At 39.9% G+C, this 20,128-nt stretch overlaps 1 protein-coding gene across 2 annotated transcripts in view; it reads right to left on the reverse strand.

Annotated features, from left to right (window-relative positions):
- IL1RAPL2 (interleukin 1 receptor accessory protein like 2) overlaps positions 1 to 20,128 on the reverse strand; it is a 398,381-nt gene that overhangs the window by 96,284 nt on the left and 281,969 nt on the right. The window contains exon 6 of one of the 2 annotated variants that reach the window (XM_076347252.1): positions 16,771 to 16,845. The exons of the other annotated variant lie outside the window; for it this stretch is intronic. Coding sequence (XP_076203367.1) covers positions 16,771 to 16,845 — 75 coding nt within the window. The remainder of the gene's footprint in view (positions 1 to 16,770; positions 16,846 to 20,128) is intronic. 2 annotated transcript variants of the gene reach the window in all.

The raw sequence follows: 20,128 nt of genomic DNA on the forward strand, positions 1-20,128 counted from the left end.
TGCCACAAAGCTATCTTTTTAGAGGTGCTTCACATAAATGGTGGAAGCCAGTCTGTGACACAGGCCCCACAGCCTCCTCTCACCCAAGAAGAGGTGACAGAAAAGGGATCTGTGGACTGTAGCCCTCATAGTCCTCCCCCAAAAACCTCAGTTTGTAGATTCTTTCCTAAACTTAACCACTGAATAAGTCAAAATTAGTTCTGCCTGTCAGTAATTTAGATAATCCAGACACTGTGCACATGCGGATTGAGAGCAGACTGGAGAGACTGACATAGCTGCTTCAGTTGTAAGTACTTGCCGTGGCTACAAGATTGTACCCGAGCATGGCGCGGAAGTGACTCTTGGGAAGTCATGGGACAATATGGTTATTTCCTCATTCTCTGTAGCAACAAATCCATCTACTTTACAAGAGATAAAAGGAGACCCTTGTGCACACGATGACTGCAGTGATTCAGGTGCTTGGTCAGGGCAAAGCAGGCACCCAGGCACCCAAGTGACTGTGCAAATCCTCACCTTTTCCTCTGCAAGCAAGATCTACAAAACTCAGTGACTTCTCTTCTCCAAAAGTGGCAAGAAAAGAAGGAAAAAGCAATGTTCAAAGACAACTGAAACAAACAGAAGCTTGTTTAAGTGAGGTTTTTCTGCTCCTAGGAGCTGCCCTTCCCCTGCCTTCTTGCAGCACGACAAAAAGAAACGCTCTGTAATGCAGGAGCTCTGAAAAGCAGGCCAGAAACAGTCTGAGATGAACAGTCTGAATATCACAGTAATGGAAAGGTAAATCGGTTTCAGGCCTTTGGTTTGGTGCAGTTAAAAGCAATGCCAACAGTGTTCATTGGGCTCAAGCAACAAATATGAACATCCAACCCAATGAACCCAACCTGCCACATGCACTAGTAAGCTTTGCTCGTGCACAGGCACAGCCTTCTCTTTTAGGCCACTGAACAATAGTTTTCTTCCGTTTGCTTTGTCCATCTCCTATGGATGACTGGAACCGCAATGTCAGAAATCCCAAGCATCTGAAAGGTTTTAAGCTCAAACCCCAAGTCCCCAAAGCAAAGCCCTATAATATCAGAAACTCTACTCGCCATTTCCTGCAGTCTCGTTCATTCACTAGTAAAAGACAAATGCAAAATGACTTAAATCACCCAAATTCCACTGGTTCAAAAGTTTAAAAGTTTCCAGCCATACCTACATGTTTCATGATTTTCTTATATTCCTTAGGGAGCATAAACATTTAAGGGACCTGAGGATGGAAATCAAAAAAGCTTCAACTGGACCTATTAGAGAGGGTTCAGAGGAGGGCCACAAAAATTATGTCCCTGCTCATTGCAGGGGGGTTGGACTAGATGACCTTTAAAGGTCCCTTCCAACCCAAACTATTCTACGATTCTATGATTTTGGGTGCTACAGATGATTACATGTCTCCAACCACACACACAGACACACGCTAACAGCAAAGATCAGAAGTGTACTTAAGAAGCAGACAAATGAAAGCCATTTTAATAATTTGATTATGGAATTTAAATTAACTGCAATTAAGAAAAAATTGGTCTACAGAAAATAGGGAGAGAGAAGATGATGTACACTGCCAAATTCATCAGCATCTTGGGATTTTACCATAGGTCTCAATCTTTTTAAAATCTCCAGCTTCTTAAATCATAAGACAATGGATACTGAACCAAGAAGGGTCTGGAGAGATCAGCTCATCCATCCCTAGCTCCCAAGGCTGGTCAACTATTAGTAAGCTAGCAACACCAAGCTCCATTTTTCTACTGCCACTCTGAGTAAATGATTATACAAGTTTGTTCTCTATTGTGTGGATAGTGAGAGGTGGGATGACCTGGAAAGCCAAAAATCCATTAACATGGGCACTATGGGATGTACCGTGGGAAATGGAGAAGCTGGATATTATTTTTCAAAGTGCAGTTCTAATGATGTGCTTACAGGTAGAGTGCAATCTACGGTTACAAGAAACAAAAAGCAAAAAACCCCTTGAGTCTGATATGTAAGTCAGTCTTGTGATTTATAGATACCCAATTCAAGACTTCTGAAAGCTGTTAATTCTGTGTATCCTAAAAAGCAGTGTGCATAGCCACATAATATTCTATAGGATTAACCATGCTACTAAACCCAGCAATTACAAACCACCTTATCACATTCAGTTCAGAGGTAGAGCGGTAGCAGAGCACACGTTGCAAACGGAGCTCTTGGTCTTGTTCCACCCTACATTAGGTAAGTTCAGTAAGTTCTGGAAGTATTGCAGCACGTTGTGAATGATGGATGAAATGAAAAATCTCTGCTCAGTGCACAGCGAGTAGCCAACTCCCTTCTGTGCTGCATCACTTGCTTTCAAGGTACTTAACATGCAACTTTGGTGAGAGACATTCAGAAAATCCCAGTGAGCCCAGATGTCTCAAAAATAAAAATAGAACATTGCAATTTTGTCCCAGGGCTTCAGGTGTTTTTATTCAATTTTAATTTTATTTTTGCCTACCTCTATCCAGTGACCTCCCTTGTCATGGTGCATTATGGACTCAAAACATAAACATTTACCACTGCTGGTTGCTCAGTTACAGAAGAGGTTTAAGGGTCTGGTTGCTTCATCTCTCACTAAGCAGACAGAGTTTGCACTGTATGAGTACTTCTTTTTGAAAATGTAATGTAAGAATGAGTAAGTGGTGAATAATCAGCTCCATCACATTTTTTAATCAGGGGCCGCAGAACCACATTGTTTTCCTAGCACTTTGGGTAGGTCGATTCCTATAAAACATAGATCAAACCACAAGCAGTTTGGATTGGCTTCCACTGATCTGATTTACCATCAAATACAATCTGCTGGGCAGAATTACCATGGAGGATGAAAGATTTGGGAGCTGTATTTTGTTAACAAGCAGCACTGGTCAGCTTACAAAAATTTACAGCAAGGTTTAAGTCATGGCTTCACTTTTGCTGGGTTAGAGATTTGCTTCTCCCCGGCTATATTATTATGCTGTTTCAGGTTATTGGATTGGGTAGATGGTCAGGTGCTTTACTGCTCCTGAAAGGTTAAAATTGCAAAAATCTTGCTATTTTATTGCTTTGTCTCTCTAGTCCCTCACTCCTGCCTGCTTCTTAGTATCATCAATTTATTATTACTTGTAATAACTGCATAGCAGACAATATATCACTTATTACACGCATGGGCAGAGGTAAGAAGTTGCTTTATTCTTGTCTAAGTACAATGGCCTCTAGTTGTAACCCCATCAGGAATGTTTAATAAGAAAAGCAATAGAACAGTTTAATAACTGAATCCACTTCTACTGCATCTCTACAGTTAGTAGTGGGGCATGCAAGGAAGGAAAAAGGATTAGCTCTATCACCACTATTTCTCCCACTAGGCTGTTTCCTTTGAAGGAGAAGGCAGGATATTATTTATAGATTACATAGTGTAATAGTTTTATTTACTCCTTTATTGGCACCGTAAGGCTGTACACATGGCAATAGGCCTTTATACACAGAATTTATTACTAGATCTGGAATTTCAATCTAAAGATACAAAACTTTCCTGAGGAAGAACCGTGAGTGCAGTTAAGTCTTTACTGTTGCCCATATACCAGGCTCTCTTCAAAGCCCATGGGCAAACAGTGCAAGACACGTATTTAGTAGACTGGTAATGTGTGATGCAAGGTTTGCATGGATCAGCTGTCCAGGCTCCTTTTAGCTGACAAGGTGGTGCTGACTGCCAGGTGTCAGGAAGATGTGTCTGTTTCTCACCAGCATCCACCCCCACTAAAAAAGTTTGGGCGCTTTTCTGGAGCAAACATTAAAGCAATATCCACCGTGGGAATGCCCTGGGTGCTACACTGGTCCATCACTATTTACCATTCAGCCAATGTGGTATTTTAATAGCACCCTGCTCTAAAAATGTAGTTATTTTTATGTACATATCAAAGCCCTGACTACTTTTTTTTGCTTGGAAGGGAGGGTGGAACTGTTCCAGCAGACTTTCTATTTTCCACCAATTCCCTCAAGAAGGATAATAAGGGTAGAGAGCAGAGCGGGTAATTCCCATCTCTGGGTGGAAAATGAGTCAGACTAGTTATGCAATAGAGGCTTTCACTGATTAAGAAGGATGCTATATTCAGGTAGACAACTGGCCAGAAACAGATGCTATTTGTCGGCATAACTCAGCATTAGCAAATTGGCTGTTTATTAAAACAGGTGTTTGTGGGGACTCACGTGTCTGACACTGGAGACGTGGCATTCTGCTGAGAGACTGCGTTAAGAGAACATCGGTTTCCTTCCCAGTTACACTTACGCTTCAACAGAGTTGATGCAGGAACTAAATTAGATTCAACAGAGTCAGCATCAGCTTTGAAAACTGGTGATTTCAATCAGGGATATAGCAAGAAAATACAAGTTTTTTCTCACACCAGCTGTTCTGTTGCCCACTTTTGATCTCATAATCCTTCATTATTGACTGGTTAAAAAAAACTGTTTAAAAAAGTTTCTCTGGCTTCCACTAAAACAACAGAAATACCAAACAACAGCCCCACACACACTTCCAGAATTCCCAAAGATCTAGACAAAATATACCCTATTCATACCATCAGAAACAGGAACACAAGGAGAGCAATGGCTTCACAGACTGAAATTTAGCTAGTGTCAGAGCAGGAACACTACACTGTCACTGTAAGACCGTGCATCCTTTCCTACAGGAGACATCATGCTCATTCATATTTGAGTGCTAGGTCTATTTAAAGTTTTCATAATTTTGAGGACATTGGCAGAAGGCTAGGTTGATCAGATACTCCGAGTTTAAATTACATTCTGACAATTGTTTTCTATTCTGAGTCAAAATGAAAAAATTCTTGAACTTCCAGCGACAAGAAGATGCCATGCCCTTTTCCTGACCTGCTTCTATCCCAAATTAGTTAGTCTAAAAAAAAAAAAAAAAAAAAAAAAAACCAAAACCACAAAAGACCCCACACTTCTTTTTGGAAGTATACATCATTGCACTATTGATTTATTTATAAGACATGTCACAGTGGCAGTAGTGTATAATACCATGCCAAACATATCAGGTCATGTCATTTTTTGACACAACAAAAGACAACAATTATTCTACATTTTTTGTAAACGTTAATCATGGGTGCTCCTTCACACAACCAAACACACCTTCTCTTGACAGAAGTACCTTTTGCTTGTCTTATAACATCGTGAACGAGACTAGGCCTGGGTATCTCAATGCTGTTTAGCATCTCTGTTCATAATTTAGACCCCCAGCTACTCCCATTTGTCGCTTAATCTTTGCTGTGCCAAAAGTCGACATACACCAAACTTCTGATAACAGAGCTCCCTAAACATTTAAAGTGATGTTTCTGAATATGATGCATTTTTGAGATAGTTATGTAGGATCACTGTATCTCAATTAAAAAATGTTAATTGCCACAGAAATTCCCCAAAGCTCTCTCAATCAAGAGATTTTTGTAATTTTATTTAATGTGGTCTTAGAAACAAGATGAATAGAAACTCTGAAGGGGATTTCAGTGCTTGAGACTGTAAGGTGAATAACTGTGGAACAGGAAAAAAGACAATGATATACACCCATATTTACAACTTAGTTATAGAAAAGCCTTACATCACATAGGAAAAAAAGAATCTGCAGGTCAGTTTTGCAGAAACATTGGTAAAACACCTCACTACACAGTTGGCACAGAATATTGTACAAGACAGGTGTGAACCAAGGACCCGATACAAAATTAGCACAGAAAACAAGATGTTTGCAAATTCCCAGGGAGGACTCTTCTTAAAAAGCTATTCTAAAATAATCTAAGACAACCATGCCTGCTATTATACACTACGCATTGTAATTTGCTTGTGGATTTCCTGGTTTGTTTTTTTTTTTTACAGGCAAATCTACGGCTCAAAACACCCAAATACTTGCTGATAATTTAGGTGTTTGAAATCACAAGTTTGCTTCAGTCTTCTGACTTAAGAGGCGTTTCATAAAAGAGAGGTCAGGCTGTGAAGGGATGTACTGGATTGTGAGATGCTGGGGTTTGAAATCCTGAAACTGAGAGAAGTAGTATGCTTGCCTGCATCTGAATAACTGCTCAAATGCAACAGATACCTTCTCAGAGGCAATGTGCCCACAGTGTGAATAACAATTTGATATCTACACACCACTCGCTTTGCCAGATGATATTTAGAAAAGCTAAACTGCAATCCTAAATAGAAGCGCTTGGTCAATGATCGTTAGTAAAGCAGATTTCTTATTGCATGCAGTGCAGTCTCTACAAGTTAGTTTCCAAAGTGAGTAAAGCATGAAAGGCAGATGAATTCAGATGAAATTAAACCACAAATATCCACTGCACTTACAAATGAAATCTTCTGCTTAGTCTGTATGCATTCACTTCATTGGGGCAAATGCTCAAATGTTCCAGCAAAGCAGTTTTCTGCCTGCAATGTTTATTAATATCAACAATTTGAATGATAGGCTGCAGAATATTATCTATAAATTTGATTTCAAATTCATCAATGCAGATCAGGAAATCATTTAAAAGAGTTAACAGTAATGTAATCAGGAAACAGAAAACTTGATTTGATCAGCCTGCCCAATCAAAGCAGATTTACTTTTCAAATCTGGCATATTCAGGGCTTAGCAACAAACTATTCAAAATAGTGTGTCAAGTCCAGAAGCATTTAGAGAATGTATCCGAGGAAAGATCCACATGGGCAATCTTTCCCTTCATAAAAAGAGACAAAATTCACAGAATACATTATTTGCTATTATTTACTCAGCTCACTAGCAGTGAAAAAGCACACTTAACACACCAGGTTTTTTTAAAAATAAAAAATGACTGCATCTTAAGTATTTAAATTCTGAACTCAAACCACCGAGCTTGATCAGAGGAATGTGGAAAATGCTTTGGGTTTGCAAAGAATTACGTAACACTTGACCAGTAAAGCGTGTAGCACCGTTTGCAAACTTCAGCAAAGACTATAGCAGCAGCATATGCAGTTCACTTCCATTTCAGACTCTGCTAGATATAAAATGAAATTTACTTACGCCTGTTAATTAATGCAGTGTGCAAGTCCATCACTGGAATTTGTATTTGAGCAATATAAAGCATTGCTCAAAGAATTAAGTGCTTAATCATATGCTCCTCTGAGCTGAAGTAACTACACACCTGACTATGCACCAAAGAAATGTCGGTGGATGTATTCATGACTAATCCTATTCATTTGTTCATACGACTAGGGCCAAGCACGTTAAAATTAATAAGCTTCCCATATAGTATAAGCAGATAACAAAAACATACTCAGTACTAGAAAGTTACAGTCATCATTTAGTGTGAGGCTGGTTTGTTAAACTAAAAATGCATGGTAGAAAACAGTGTGCCTCTGCTGCCTTTCCACAGATTACTGCTTTCTATATTTTTACTTTCCAGCTGATTAGGAGTACTGAGAAGTCATGTAACGTGTCTTCAGTAGGTAATGAAGGTATCTCTTCATTTCAAGAGAAATCTTGCTTTGACCCTCTCTCATTTGGTCTTCATTGGACTGAAATGTCTAACATGAGTACCGTAAATCAACCTAGTTTTAATGGTCAAAGTTCAATTACCTAGTACAAGCTATTTGTTTCTGTAGGATAGAGACAAACGCAAGGGTATCGAGGATGAAGTTAAGAGCAACATTTATCAGACATGGATTAAATGAAGCAAAGATTGGTGGGTAGAATTCCACCTCATTTCTTTTGAGGGACCATGACAGCTTTGATTTTCACGGCCTCTAAGATCACGACATTACAATTTTGATATTTTAAGAAATAAAAATTATACCATCACTCTTCATTTTCTGCACCGTTGCCTTTAGAACAGATTACAAAGTACGATTTTCTATTATTTTTCAGTGAAGAAAGAAAAATATGAGAATGGTTAGTCTAGATTTTAATCTTCACTGCCCACTGAACAGTGGCACTGTGATGCATAACCCTGACCTTTTGCAGCCCGGTATATTTTGACTGTTTGCCCACTCGGCTCCATCCCTACATTTTAGTGAGGCCATAAACAAGAGATGTGGAATGGCATGCCCAGCAAATCACAGAATGCTGAAAAGGTCAAAATAGTAGTGCCGAATGTTTCTACTCTGTAATTTACAGAATATATGAGGCATTCACAGCCTAATAACTCATTCATATGACAAACACTGTAGAGAGAATGTAAAATGGCAGAACATGAATTCCTTCCAGTGACAGTGTTTCTGACAAGCACAGAAAATGGTGGAAACTTTGCCCTGTGGTTCTCTTTCCTGGAACATTAATATTGCCCGACTTTCAATGCACAATAGCACATGCCTGTGGACTATGCAGTCAAATGTTTCTGCGTTTGCATTCAGGCTCAGAATCCGAAAGGCAAGGGCCCTGAGGAAAAAACCCTGGTCAAAGCCTTCCCTATCTGTACTCCTTGCCCTTCTCAGAGCACTTCCCCAATACCAGGTGATTTTATTGTCACAACATTCCTGGAAACTAGAGAAGTACTATCTTTGCTTTAAAAGAGGACATAGAGTCCTGGCCAAGGTCAGGAGAACTATAGCAGAGCAAAAAAAACCCACAGCTCTTTTCAACAGCCCTAATCCCCTGCTCTCCACTAAGACCATCTTTTCTACTTTCTGTCCCGTGGGCTGAACTTCATTTTTGCAGAAACAAACTTGTGCCCGTTCCTCAGACACAAGTCAAATGCAGTAAACCTAGAAACCAAACAGGAGATCCTTTAGCCAAGTTCAGCATAGCTGCATGTCTGTGGTGGTTGAGGTGATGGTTGTATTTGTTAATGACAGCTTAGTCCTAGTGAAGTGCTAAAGATGCACATCCTGGACACCCCCACACAGCAGTCACCACTTTCAGAGAAAGTTTTACTGGTGCAAGATGATTTGAGGTGTTCCTCAATCATCAGTTAGCTAATGCCCTTGGATGAATGCTGTTGAACAACTGTAAGCCAAGACATACTGGAGTGTTTCTTCTTTACTACTTTCTTGTAATAAAAAGAACACAACAGATTTATCTAAAGTATTGCTGTTTCAAACCTAACTGCAAGGTATCTATCTGACATCAATCCATCATTTTTTTCTATAAAGACAGTGTCATGATTGATCTAACAACCACTGAAATCAACATAAGCAATAAATAGTTTGTAGAAATACAAAAGAAAAATTTGGAAAGCGCCAAATCTTCCTTTCTGATGTATCTATGCCAATCCCATGGATCCCAATGGATGTAGAAACCATGGATCACTAGCCAGAATTTGGCCCCATCTTTCCAAGTCCATTAAAACAAAAGAAAGAAGTGTGCAAATAAACTGTTCTCTGCTTCACACATGTAAATCTGGATTAACCACACAAAAGGCAAAACAACTGTGGATTTACACCAGCTGAACAACAGATCCCAGCTTCAAGTCTCTGAAGTACAGCATTTCACCATTATCCCTGAGAGGAGCAGAGATATTAACAACGTACCAAATTAGCATCAAAGCATTAGCGGTAATACACTTAGGGTATTCAGGGAACTACTTCTAAGCCTAAATGTCAGACAATTTGTCTCTAATATTCCCTGTGGATTAGTACAAAATGATTGTAATAGATGCAAATCCTGCCTCCTTTCATACGGGCACGTATGGCTGAAATAGCTGTGGAGCTGTATCCCTTGTGCTGCAGAGGAAGGCAGGTCCTAAAGAAGATACCCCCCGTTTCTCTTCATTTCCTAGTGAAAATTGCTCCTTCATATATTTCTGTGCAGGAACATGAAGCTTTTGGTATTACAGTCTGCACTGCTGGGAGGAAATCATTTTCCAGCAGTGAGTCTGGGGTCATTTACACAGTGAGTCTGTAACCCCTTGAAGGGAGGGGAATAGTGTATGAGGTTTGGTCTCCTGTGGGAAGAAAGGGGATCTCCCAGCTTATCTGTGGGAGGAGGTGGGTGCAGTGGAGAGTCCTGGATGGCTGGAAGAAGGTGCGGAGGAGACAACAGTGAGGGTACCAGCTTGCTGCTCCAGACAGGAACAGTGCATGGGGGACCTGGCTGTGAGATGAAGTTGCAGCATGGGGAGAACTGGGGATAGAGGCGATCAAATTTTTGCTGGTGTTGGGGTGGAGGGGACACTAACCACATGCTTTCTCTGCCTTTAGACCCACCTCCCCTGTGCTCTGCTATTCAGCGCACACAGACCTAGATCCCTGGTATGGGGGTAGGGGTTATTCCACCCGGACAGAATAAGGCAGTAGGATATGATTTGGGGCAAGACTGACACCCATCCCACACTCAGGCCTTGCACAAGGAAAGAGCAACTGAGTCTCTATGGATAACTTTCAGTCTCCTCTCTGTAGGGCACTCAGTGCATGATTTAACCACTTAGATGGGGCACCATAAGCCACCACTCCACTTAAAGTACTATTACTTTTAATAATATTTACAGACTATATTACAGGAGTAATATTTACAGACTATTCTGACAGGAAAAGGAGTTGTATCTTGAAAAGTTGGATTCAGCAGAAAAAAATGGTATTGCTGATTGTTATTGTATTTCCCAACCAGAAGAAATACAGTGTACATATAGGTAATATCATCTCCTATCAAGGTTGGTTTTTATAAGGCTCTGTTTTCATATGCTGATGATTTCGTACTGATTGATCTGTTAGGTGAAATCAAAGCTGAGATATTAGTTAATTATCTTAATTAGAGCTTTTTAATTTTGGAAGACAGGAAGGGGAAAGGATCTACGTCAAAAATGTCAGGCATTCTCACAGAATGGGTGAAGAGAATGGGGAAAAAATGTATTTCCTTCCTTCCGTCCCCCTTCTTTTCACCCTAAGAGAAGGGACATCCAATTTGATGGCCAATATTCTCTATACAAGACATTCCCAGGAAAATCCTCTATAGTCTAATCAGGCTATAAGCTTTCAGAAGAGTCAGTCCAAACATGTTCTGTGGCGACTTGGGCATCAGCTGCGGAAGCCCAGCACACTTCTGTGTCTACATCTTGCTCCCACTGGGCTCTGAGAACTCCTTGCAAATGTGTATTTGGGCTGTCACCACATTTCATACAGAGTGACAAGAGCTCCAAATCTCAGCAGAAAAAGCAGGGAGAAAAAAAAATTCAAACAAAATCTGCAGCCCTATCTCCTCCTTGCCCTCTAAGCTTTAATTTTATCCTCCTCAGAGGTCTCAGCTTCATCTTTCTCCCAGTTCAGCCTCTGCTCACTCAGGGCCCACTTGGGTCAGGTCACGTCTGATTCCTCAAGGTTTGTCTCTTCTGTGCTGCCCCAGCTGAGCAGAGGGAGCAGGAGCAGCACAGGGAGAGAGGGCTACTGCCCTCAGAGAGGTGCAAAGCTCTGGATTTGGCCCAGCTCACAGAAACCCAGATCTCCATCTGAGAGCCCCTGCTAAGCCCTAGGCTGGAGAATGCCTGGTGGGAGCTGAGGGAAAGAAAGGCAGAAGGGTAGCATGTAGCTACCAACATCTAAGATACCTGTTCTTCATACGTGCCTGAGTAGTCGTCATATGTGATCATTTAATCAAAGAGCAAATCAAAAGGCATGCGCACAACACTCGGAGGCCTCACCACGGAAGAGTATCAGTGCTCTTTTCACACCGCAAACACACTAATGAGAACTCCTTCCCAAGTTCACTTTCAAATCACTTGCTCTGTTTGAATTACTTTACAGTTCAAAATTTCTGTATTGTTTTTTGTCCAAGATCACCACCCTATTCAACTAAGATGTTTATCAAATACCTGTATCTTTAAACATGAAGAAAGCATGATTTAATCAGCAAATCAGTAATGACAGACACTGATGGATTGTCTTGAATAGACAGGCTTGGTAGGAAATTGATGTCTCCAAAAGATCTTACAGATTTTTTTTTTAATCATTATTATTTATTTTTAAGAAGAGAAGTGGGGTCTCAATGAAAATTAAGACTGTGGACAGTGAATGTATTATCTTAAAAATGTCAGCAAATGCATGGATTTTCACTTCCCAAATGACTCCTTCCAGCCAGTGCTTCAAACAAAAAGGACCTTTTTTTTAAAAAAAAACCTATTTTTATTCTATTCCCATACCTGTCAGCAGATGTAACTTTGTATATTCCCTTGCACTTGTTTTACAGTAGCTCTATTGATCTGCTTAATAACTAGTCCCAAGGAATTGCACTGTTAAATCTTCTAGGAACAAAATCTTTCTGAACAGGTCAGCTATTAGGAAACATGAGAATCCTCATAAACTATGTGTTTTCTTTCCTCAGCATCTTTAGAAGCAGAGAAACTATCATGACAAAAGTAAGTTAAACCCCTTGACATTTTCCTTGTTCAGTAAATGAATTAACATAGATGCTTCTTGTTTTGTTTTCTAAGACTGAGGCATTGCTTAAGTAAATGCCTGAAAACAAAACCAGTACATAGCTGAAAAGCAAATGATACATATATGATATATTCAATTAATATAGACACAAACATGCAAACATTCATTCCAGTCTCAACTAACTCATTCATTCATAAGGAAAAGACTAACTTAACGTTGCAGTCACTGTAATACATGGTACAGAATTAACAGACAGATTTAGCTTCTATTTTGATATTGTATTTTTAACTTTTTTGGTACTCTGTGGAACACACAAGTGTAAAATAGCAGCCATGGTGCAAGCTAGATGACTCTGGGAGCTGCTTATACATAAACTAGCTAGATACAACTCCTACAAGATCCTTACAGATCCTTGTCCAGCCAAGAATCAGCAGAGCACAACTGTGCTTCCTTCCTTTCGCAAATGCTTATGCCCCTGCCATGCTGCTTTTACACCAGCTGAGAGCTGGCAGTGCGATAACTCACAGCTACCTATCTATCAGTCAGATTTTGGCTCCTTGGTGCTACCAGAATTGTGTGAAGGAGCTAGTTCAGAGAAGAAACCTACTCTGTAATCATGTAATGAAAACACAAAGGATTGGTTATCTTTCTTTCCATGTTCTCAAAGCACTAAGAGTGAGCAAAGTTAGCTAGAAAATAATTTGAAAAATAAATTAAGGAATCAGCAGAGTGATGTACCAACAAGACATCTTAAGACTTACAGCACAGCATGCTCCACTTACTGTCAGAACGCTGTATGTGAAAACAGGTAATAGATCTTTAAAACTTACTGCACCACAGCCTCAAGACTTCTGACAGGGGTTTTGATCTTTACTTTTCTAAATCACGTAAGGAGTTCTCTTACCTCAGGGATTTGGTATGAACAATCCATATACACGCTTTGGTTTATATGGTCAATCAAAGCAACAGCAAGTTCCTGCCCTAAAAAAGGGGTCTTTGAACAACTACTTTGAATCACACTGGCATAAGTTTTAATAAATTCACATTCATAGCTTTACATGGGAGACAGTCACATTTTACAAACAGAGTTTATAGGAGTACAGAGTTATGGCACAAAGCTCTTCAAATACAATCTTAAGGACCTTCTGCTAAAGCCACACCATCTCCTGAGCAGAAGACCTACACGTATTTTGGCTCATACTATCAAATTTGATTTTAATGTCATGAAGACAACTCAGGGATATCTTTTTTCAGGAAGAACATGATATTATCAGATTAATGTCATATATTTGCAAAAACATATACTATATAGTACAAATGAACATTATTTGTTAAAACCAAGATATAATAAAATTAAATGTGCTGCATACTAGGCAATCAAGAACTATTACTACACTGACCCCACTGCAAAGAGCTAAAAAACAAATAAAAAGGGGGTTATTTTTAGTTTTGTTTTTATGAAAAGGAAGCAGCAAATGAACAATAGAAAAAACTCCGTCATTATTTTCTAGGTCGGCCCAGAGATGAAGTGATTATCTGACCTGATAAAGCATCTGAGACAGTGAAATTGTTTTGGACTATTTCTCTAGTCCTCTGGGATGCTCCTTTGTCCCCCTGTCAACCCTCCTCTCTCTGGCTCTGTTTCTCCAGCACAAGCAAATACAGAAAACAAGAAAGAAGCAAATTCCAGTTCCTGCTTCTCTCTAACCTTGATGGGGTTGGTTTTGATCTCTGTCACATTCCAAAGGAGAACGGAAAAAGCAAAAAGTACATTCATGCTCCTTAAGAAGAACAAGGCAGGCTCTGGGCCATGCCAACTCTTTTATCCACTGTCAATAAGAATTGTGCATACCTATTTTCATTTGAATCTTCTTATAAAAGCTGAAAGCCAAAAGGTGAATACTGAAGTCTGCAATCAGATCAAATAAGCTCCTAAATAGTTAGGCCACTGCCTAGAGTTCTAGGAAGATTCTGCATTGCATTGTGCTAATCATTAAGGATAAAGATAGTAAATAATTAATAATCTCCTCTGCTTATAGAGCAAAGACAGCTATTTCTTTAGTTTTCCAAAAGAAATCTAAAATAATCTCTGCAGAACAAGTAGATGGATTAATCTCCATTTCTTTTGTAGTTCAGTGCCATGTTCATACTTGCACAACCACTGAAAAAGCAGGCATAGTGGGTGATTTGACTCCATGGGCTAAAGGCCCTGTAAAACACAGAAACTTTGCTTTGATTTCTAATAAAATACTGAAGAATGTCACTTGTTCAAAACTCCTAGGAGCTTAACGAGATTTCAAAAAAGTATTCCAGCAGATGACCTTACATACAACTTTCTCCTCCATTACTTTGCTGCAATCGAATGACTCGCTCTCCTGCAAAACTCTAGTACATAGTGAGGGTCTGCAGCATATTGCAGAGGTCAGCGCAGCCTCCCAGCCCAAAGCTGCAGGTGGCCTCCACAAGATGAAGGTGCTCCCTGAGAATTTTCTAGCTCTATCTATTTGCCATTTAAAATCAAAAGGAAAATCAATGAACTTCATTGTATGTTAAAGAAATAAGTTCAGGTTCTTCCGTAAGCATTAATCTTTCACACATAATATGAATATGGTTTAGTGGCAATAACCAAACCCATTAATGTATCAGAAAAAAGGCACCATATGTAAATTCCCGGATCATAGGGGACAACTAATAGATTACATTCCAGCATATAAAGATGCACGATTTGTATTTCCCTCTAGAGATATTCCAAAATCCTATTACTGAGCCATCTCTCCAAGGAGAGGAAGGGGTTTGTTTGTTTGCATTTTTTTTAATCAAACCTCTTTTTAATCAGTCAGAACAAAATGTTTTCACGCAGAAAAAAAGAAGAAATTCAGTGCAAAAACAACAGAGTCCTGATGGAACAGGGGAACTTGGAAGATAAAATGAAGATGGAATAAAAATGCAGGAAACAAAGATGTGCACTCTTTGAGTGCCTTTATTACACAGATGTATGCAGGGACAGTTTGCTCCCAAAGGAAATCATTAGAAAGTTGACTTTTAAGAAGCTGGACCAGGAGACTCAATTCAGCCTTTTGGGCTGATCCAAACTTTGATGACTGTGTTTTGCTGTTAATTCTGCTGGGCTTTTGACTATGGCTTCAGACCCATTTTGTGTTTTCTCCTTTTAGGGCCAATTTCTGCTCAGCTACAGACACGAGTCCTGTGGAGGGGAACCTGAACATACACTTATGCAACTGTCTGCAGAATTCATCTGGCACTGGCTGCTTCCCAGATCCACTTCTGCCTTCCCTGTGCAAGCCCTTACAGACACCTGAGTCAATTCAGGTATATGAGAGAAAGCTAATCTTTAAGATTAGCTAAGGTCACAAATGATTCATATTCTCACCGCGATTCAACAATCACATTCAAGAATTCAAGCCCCATTTTTAAATACTTCATAGCATCTTAAGTGATTCACTGAAATTGTTAGGCATCTGGTTTAAGAACAAGGATGTGCCTTTGTACTCAGCTCAAGTAGGACCCTGTAGGGTTTCACAAAAACAAATAAACAGCTTTACCACAATGTTATCAGCCCACTTAAAATGTTTCATTCTGACCCTGCTTGCCTTTAAACACCATTCCACCACTGAATCCTAGCCAACTTTGATATAAAAGGAAGAAGAGAGTCAGGCTCAAGAAGAAAGAAAATGCCACAGCTTCAGCACAGAGTGAATAATCCACATCTGCAACACGTCTCTTGTAATTTAAGCTCATGGCACCACAGTCCTCAACAGCAACTCCAATTCTGCCTCTCAAAATTAGAAATCTATTTTCAAGTCACTGAAAAAAAACTCTGGAACTTCAAAGCCAAGCTGTTCTTTCAGCACCAAGATGCCCCACAGTTCCCCAAAGTTAGCAGAACTCTCTAACATTAGAGTTTCTCAGCATGAGAGAAATACAGGCTGCCAGCTGAGATTCGGAGATGTGCATTCACAGAAGAATATATAACAAGAGTGAGAAAAGCCTACAAGCATTTTAGTCTAAAGCCCTTTCTGGTAAGCATTCAGAACAACCTGAAAATGCACTGTTTTACATTAACTTTTAAAGGAATCAGCACTTCTTTTATGAGAATATTTGTCTTAGGGTGAACATCAGCTGATCAATACAGCACCAATGTAGACATATATTACTCTATCAATCATATATTAAAAAGAGCAGCAGCGCTTTATATTTAATACCCAATGTAACCAATTAGTACTGCCATCCCCTGGTGTTACACAAGTTCATTCCCTTAAATTGCCATGGCAGTAAATTCTACAGTTATAAATGAGAAGCTGCAAATTGATTTGCATGTAATAACAGTACCACTAAACCTTTCTTAGCACTTTCCATTTTTCCCATCTGCTACCAGAGTGGAAGTTTAGGATCTATTATTCCCAGAAGGGGACTTACCCAGCTGGACATCTATAACAGTTGGCTGGTTCTCCATGGGGAACAATGGCTTTGGAGGTTTGTCTGTGAGTAAAGCTAGAAAAGAAAATGAGAAAATGTAATGGAAAAATTGAGACCAATGACTGCAAAAGAAAAGCTCTGTCATGTAAGCAATCAAATGTTTGTACACTTGATGGCATGTAAACGTTTATTACATAATATGGCTGTTACACTGCCAATGTGTTACAGCTTTCCTAGTGGCTGTGGTGGCCCACTGATTCAACGGAAATGAGCTGTTTCAAGAATTACATTTTTAATACAAAGCAGAAAGACAAACTCCATTTCTCACTTTTAATCTACATATAATAACTAGATCAAGCATTTTAGATCCTCACCTTGCAAAGTTAACACACTTACTTAATTTGAAACGCCAACCAAATCTATTTCAGCATGACCAGTCCCAACATGTCTTTATGCTTGCCCAAAACAGTATTTAGATACTCAAAGAAAACTTGCACAGAATTTTGTCTGATGAACCCCAGCAGCTTCACAGCTAGCTTACATTCCCAACCCAACCGGGTGGGGCACCTGGATGCTCTTCTCAAAGCCCAAGTGGGGACCCTGCCTTCTGCTGTACAGAAGTATCTCCATCTGAGAGCAGGAAACATTACCCCAGCCTGGTCCTACCAGGTGACTGCTCCAGCCACTAGGACAGACAGTCACAGATAATGCTACTGAAAACAGATAATGCTACAGACGCAGACTTCAGTACCTGGTTTGAGAGCTTAGTCCCAGGCTGTGCAAATAGGTTTTGTAAGTTGGGGCTAGCTTGAAACAAATGACTGAGTGTTCGTGGAGATGGGGAGAACTGTTTTTAATCAAATACAGCATCTCGTACCACGTGAAATTAAACATTTCAAAATTACTTCAAAACTTTTCCAGTTAAAATTCATCACCTGAAATTATTTGATCTGAGTTTGTAAAATGAATTTGCATTTTTCAATAAAAGACTAAGGCAAAATTGCCCTGATCTCCTCAGAAGCCTCAGCACTTACTGATTTGATAGGAAACAAGTCTACCCAGCAGTTTGGTAGCTCAAGCTGAAAGTTGCCTGGGGCTGCGGCAGCAGGTCTCCCTGAACCAAGCAGAGGGAGCCTGAGCTCTGCAAGCTCCTGGCCTATGCTCCCAGCTCAGCCTGAGCCATTGGCATGGGAGGACATCTCTCCCCTAGCCTGCTTCAGCATGAGTCAATGGTTCAACACACCTTCCCTAGGGCTTTAAAACAAGCTGGCTGAGTGGCTGAAGCAGAGGTGCAGCAGTCACACATTTCACTAATGTGGCTCTGATAACCACGCTAGCAAATGAGAGCTGCATAAAATTGGAGGTAGCTGAATTATTCTGCTACCAAAAAAAAAAAAAAAAAAAAGATAATCATCAACCTACAAAACATTTTTACATCCACATCTACAGAAAATTACAAACTGTATTAAAGAAATACCTGTTTGATTTTGCTTTACAGTCGACACAATTACTTTAAACTCCTTAAGAAGAGATTGTGAGCACAATCCACTTCCCCAGTTCCATTTAAATGAAAATGGAGTTCCTTCCACTGATGCTACAGCCATGCTTTGCTTATCACAAAACAGGCATTTCGGTAACAAGTCAGCAGCCAACATTTCAGATCAAAATCTTGTGTTTGTAAGAACAACTCCTTATACAGTTTACCCACAAGGAAACACAGGAATCTCCAAAATTATTTAAACAGCATGTTATTAAGACTAAAACCACATGTAGGGCTCAGAATGACAGATAAGTGAGAAATTCTGTTAACGAGAATTCAGCAGTTCAAAAATGCTCATCAATGCAAAGCCACAAGATTGACCCAGAAGCAACATCAAGACTACCTGTACAATCGCATTATTAGGGGATTAGACTGAGAGTAGAAAATTTCTGGCAGAAACAATTAATTTGCTGAGCTAATGCACCTAAGTCACCTGAATGTCATTAGAGAATAAGAAGAAAGTACTGCCAAACCTACATATGTAAGTACGGTCTAACTACTTGCTTGTTAAGGAATTTCAATCCTAACAAAGCTGAAAACTTCTAAGTAGGAGTTCTGGGCATCAAACCCAAGGGACTTTGGAACACATTTCACTGATGATTTTATAAGCAATGTATCCTTTTAAATTGCTAAAAGCTTTTGAGACACTCTTCCTCATAAAATCTCATTGCATCCAAGGGGAGATGGATAACTATTTCTCCAGCTTCTCCACAAATCCCACCCTAATTCAAAAAGTTAGTTTCTCACTTGAAGGCCACACTTGCTTCGAGCAAAGCTCATTCCCAACACTCCAGCAAAAAAGTACATTCTCCAGGAAGTCCCAATACGCTGATAGCCAGAACATTTGGTAAGCGGGAACATGAGAGTGAGAGTACATCTTCAGTACTTGCATTTTTCTGTTCAACAGAAAAGCTTTGCTTTTCTTATACTCTAATTCCTCACATGAAAAACCCTGTCAATAAATAATAAGTTAGCAAGAAGCAAGAGCCACCAGACTAAAATTACATTAGTTGAACTATAACCTGCTGCCAGCCGTAAGAAGGACCTCTTCACAGGCATTGCTTGCCATTTTCTTTCAACTCATCACAGAAAATTAGAAGTACTGCTGTCTGGCCCTGGCATCTGCTGAGGGGGAACCTCATCACTTGAGTCACAACCTGACAATATTGCTTTTCTGCAATTTTGGTTTAGTTTCTTTATTGTTTTTTATACTGTCTAGGCAGACTTCCTCAGACCGCCTGCTGGAAGGAGACAGGAAAGGGAAGTACTACGAAGGCATTAAAAATTTAACAATGTTCTTAACTGCCTCTGTGCAACTGAGGTCAGTAACTTCTTAAATGAGCCAAAAATCTCTAGAAAACACATTTTGGCCCAGGAAGTACACATTCAGACTTCTTAGGAAGGTAACATGTTGGCCTGTATCTAAATGCAGGAGTACCTCAGATGCTCAGCATAGAGAGAAGAGAACGGCTACTGCCAGAGACATGCAGCTATTTGCTGCAGCTTCCACACGGGCCTGCTACCAAATGTGCTGGAGGGAGTGGAAAGGTCACAGTGGCTGCAAAGGGGTTTGGGGATTTAACCCCAGTACTAACAGAATCAAGCCCTTTGTCCAGACTAGGTCAGAACAAGCAACACTCTCACCGACCCTTTACAGGACTCCTTCAGGAGACATTATGATGTGTTTAAAGCTCAGCACACACAAGACCTCATAAATAAAGTGAAGGCTGAAATGGAAAAAAGAGATCAGTTTGAGAACGCAATTCTGAACAACTTGATATACCAGGTAAATTTTGGTTTGGGTGGAAACTTGATGGG

The sequence above is a fragment of the Aptenodytes patagonicus genome, chromosome 9, assembly GCF_965638725.1.
Source record: "Aptenodytes patagonicus chromosome 9, bAptPat1.pri.cur, whole genome shotgun sequence".
NCBI classification, from domain to species: Eukaryota; Metazoa; Chordata; class Aves; order Sphenisciformes; family Spheniscidae; genus Aptenodytes; species Aptenodytes patagonicus.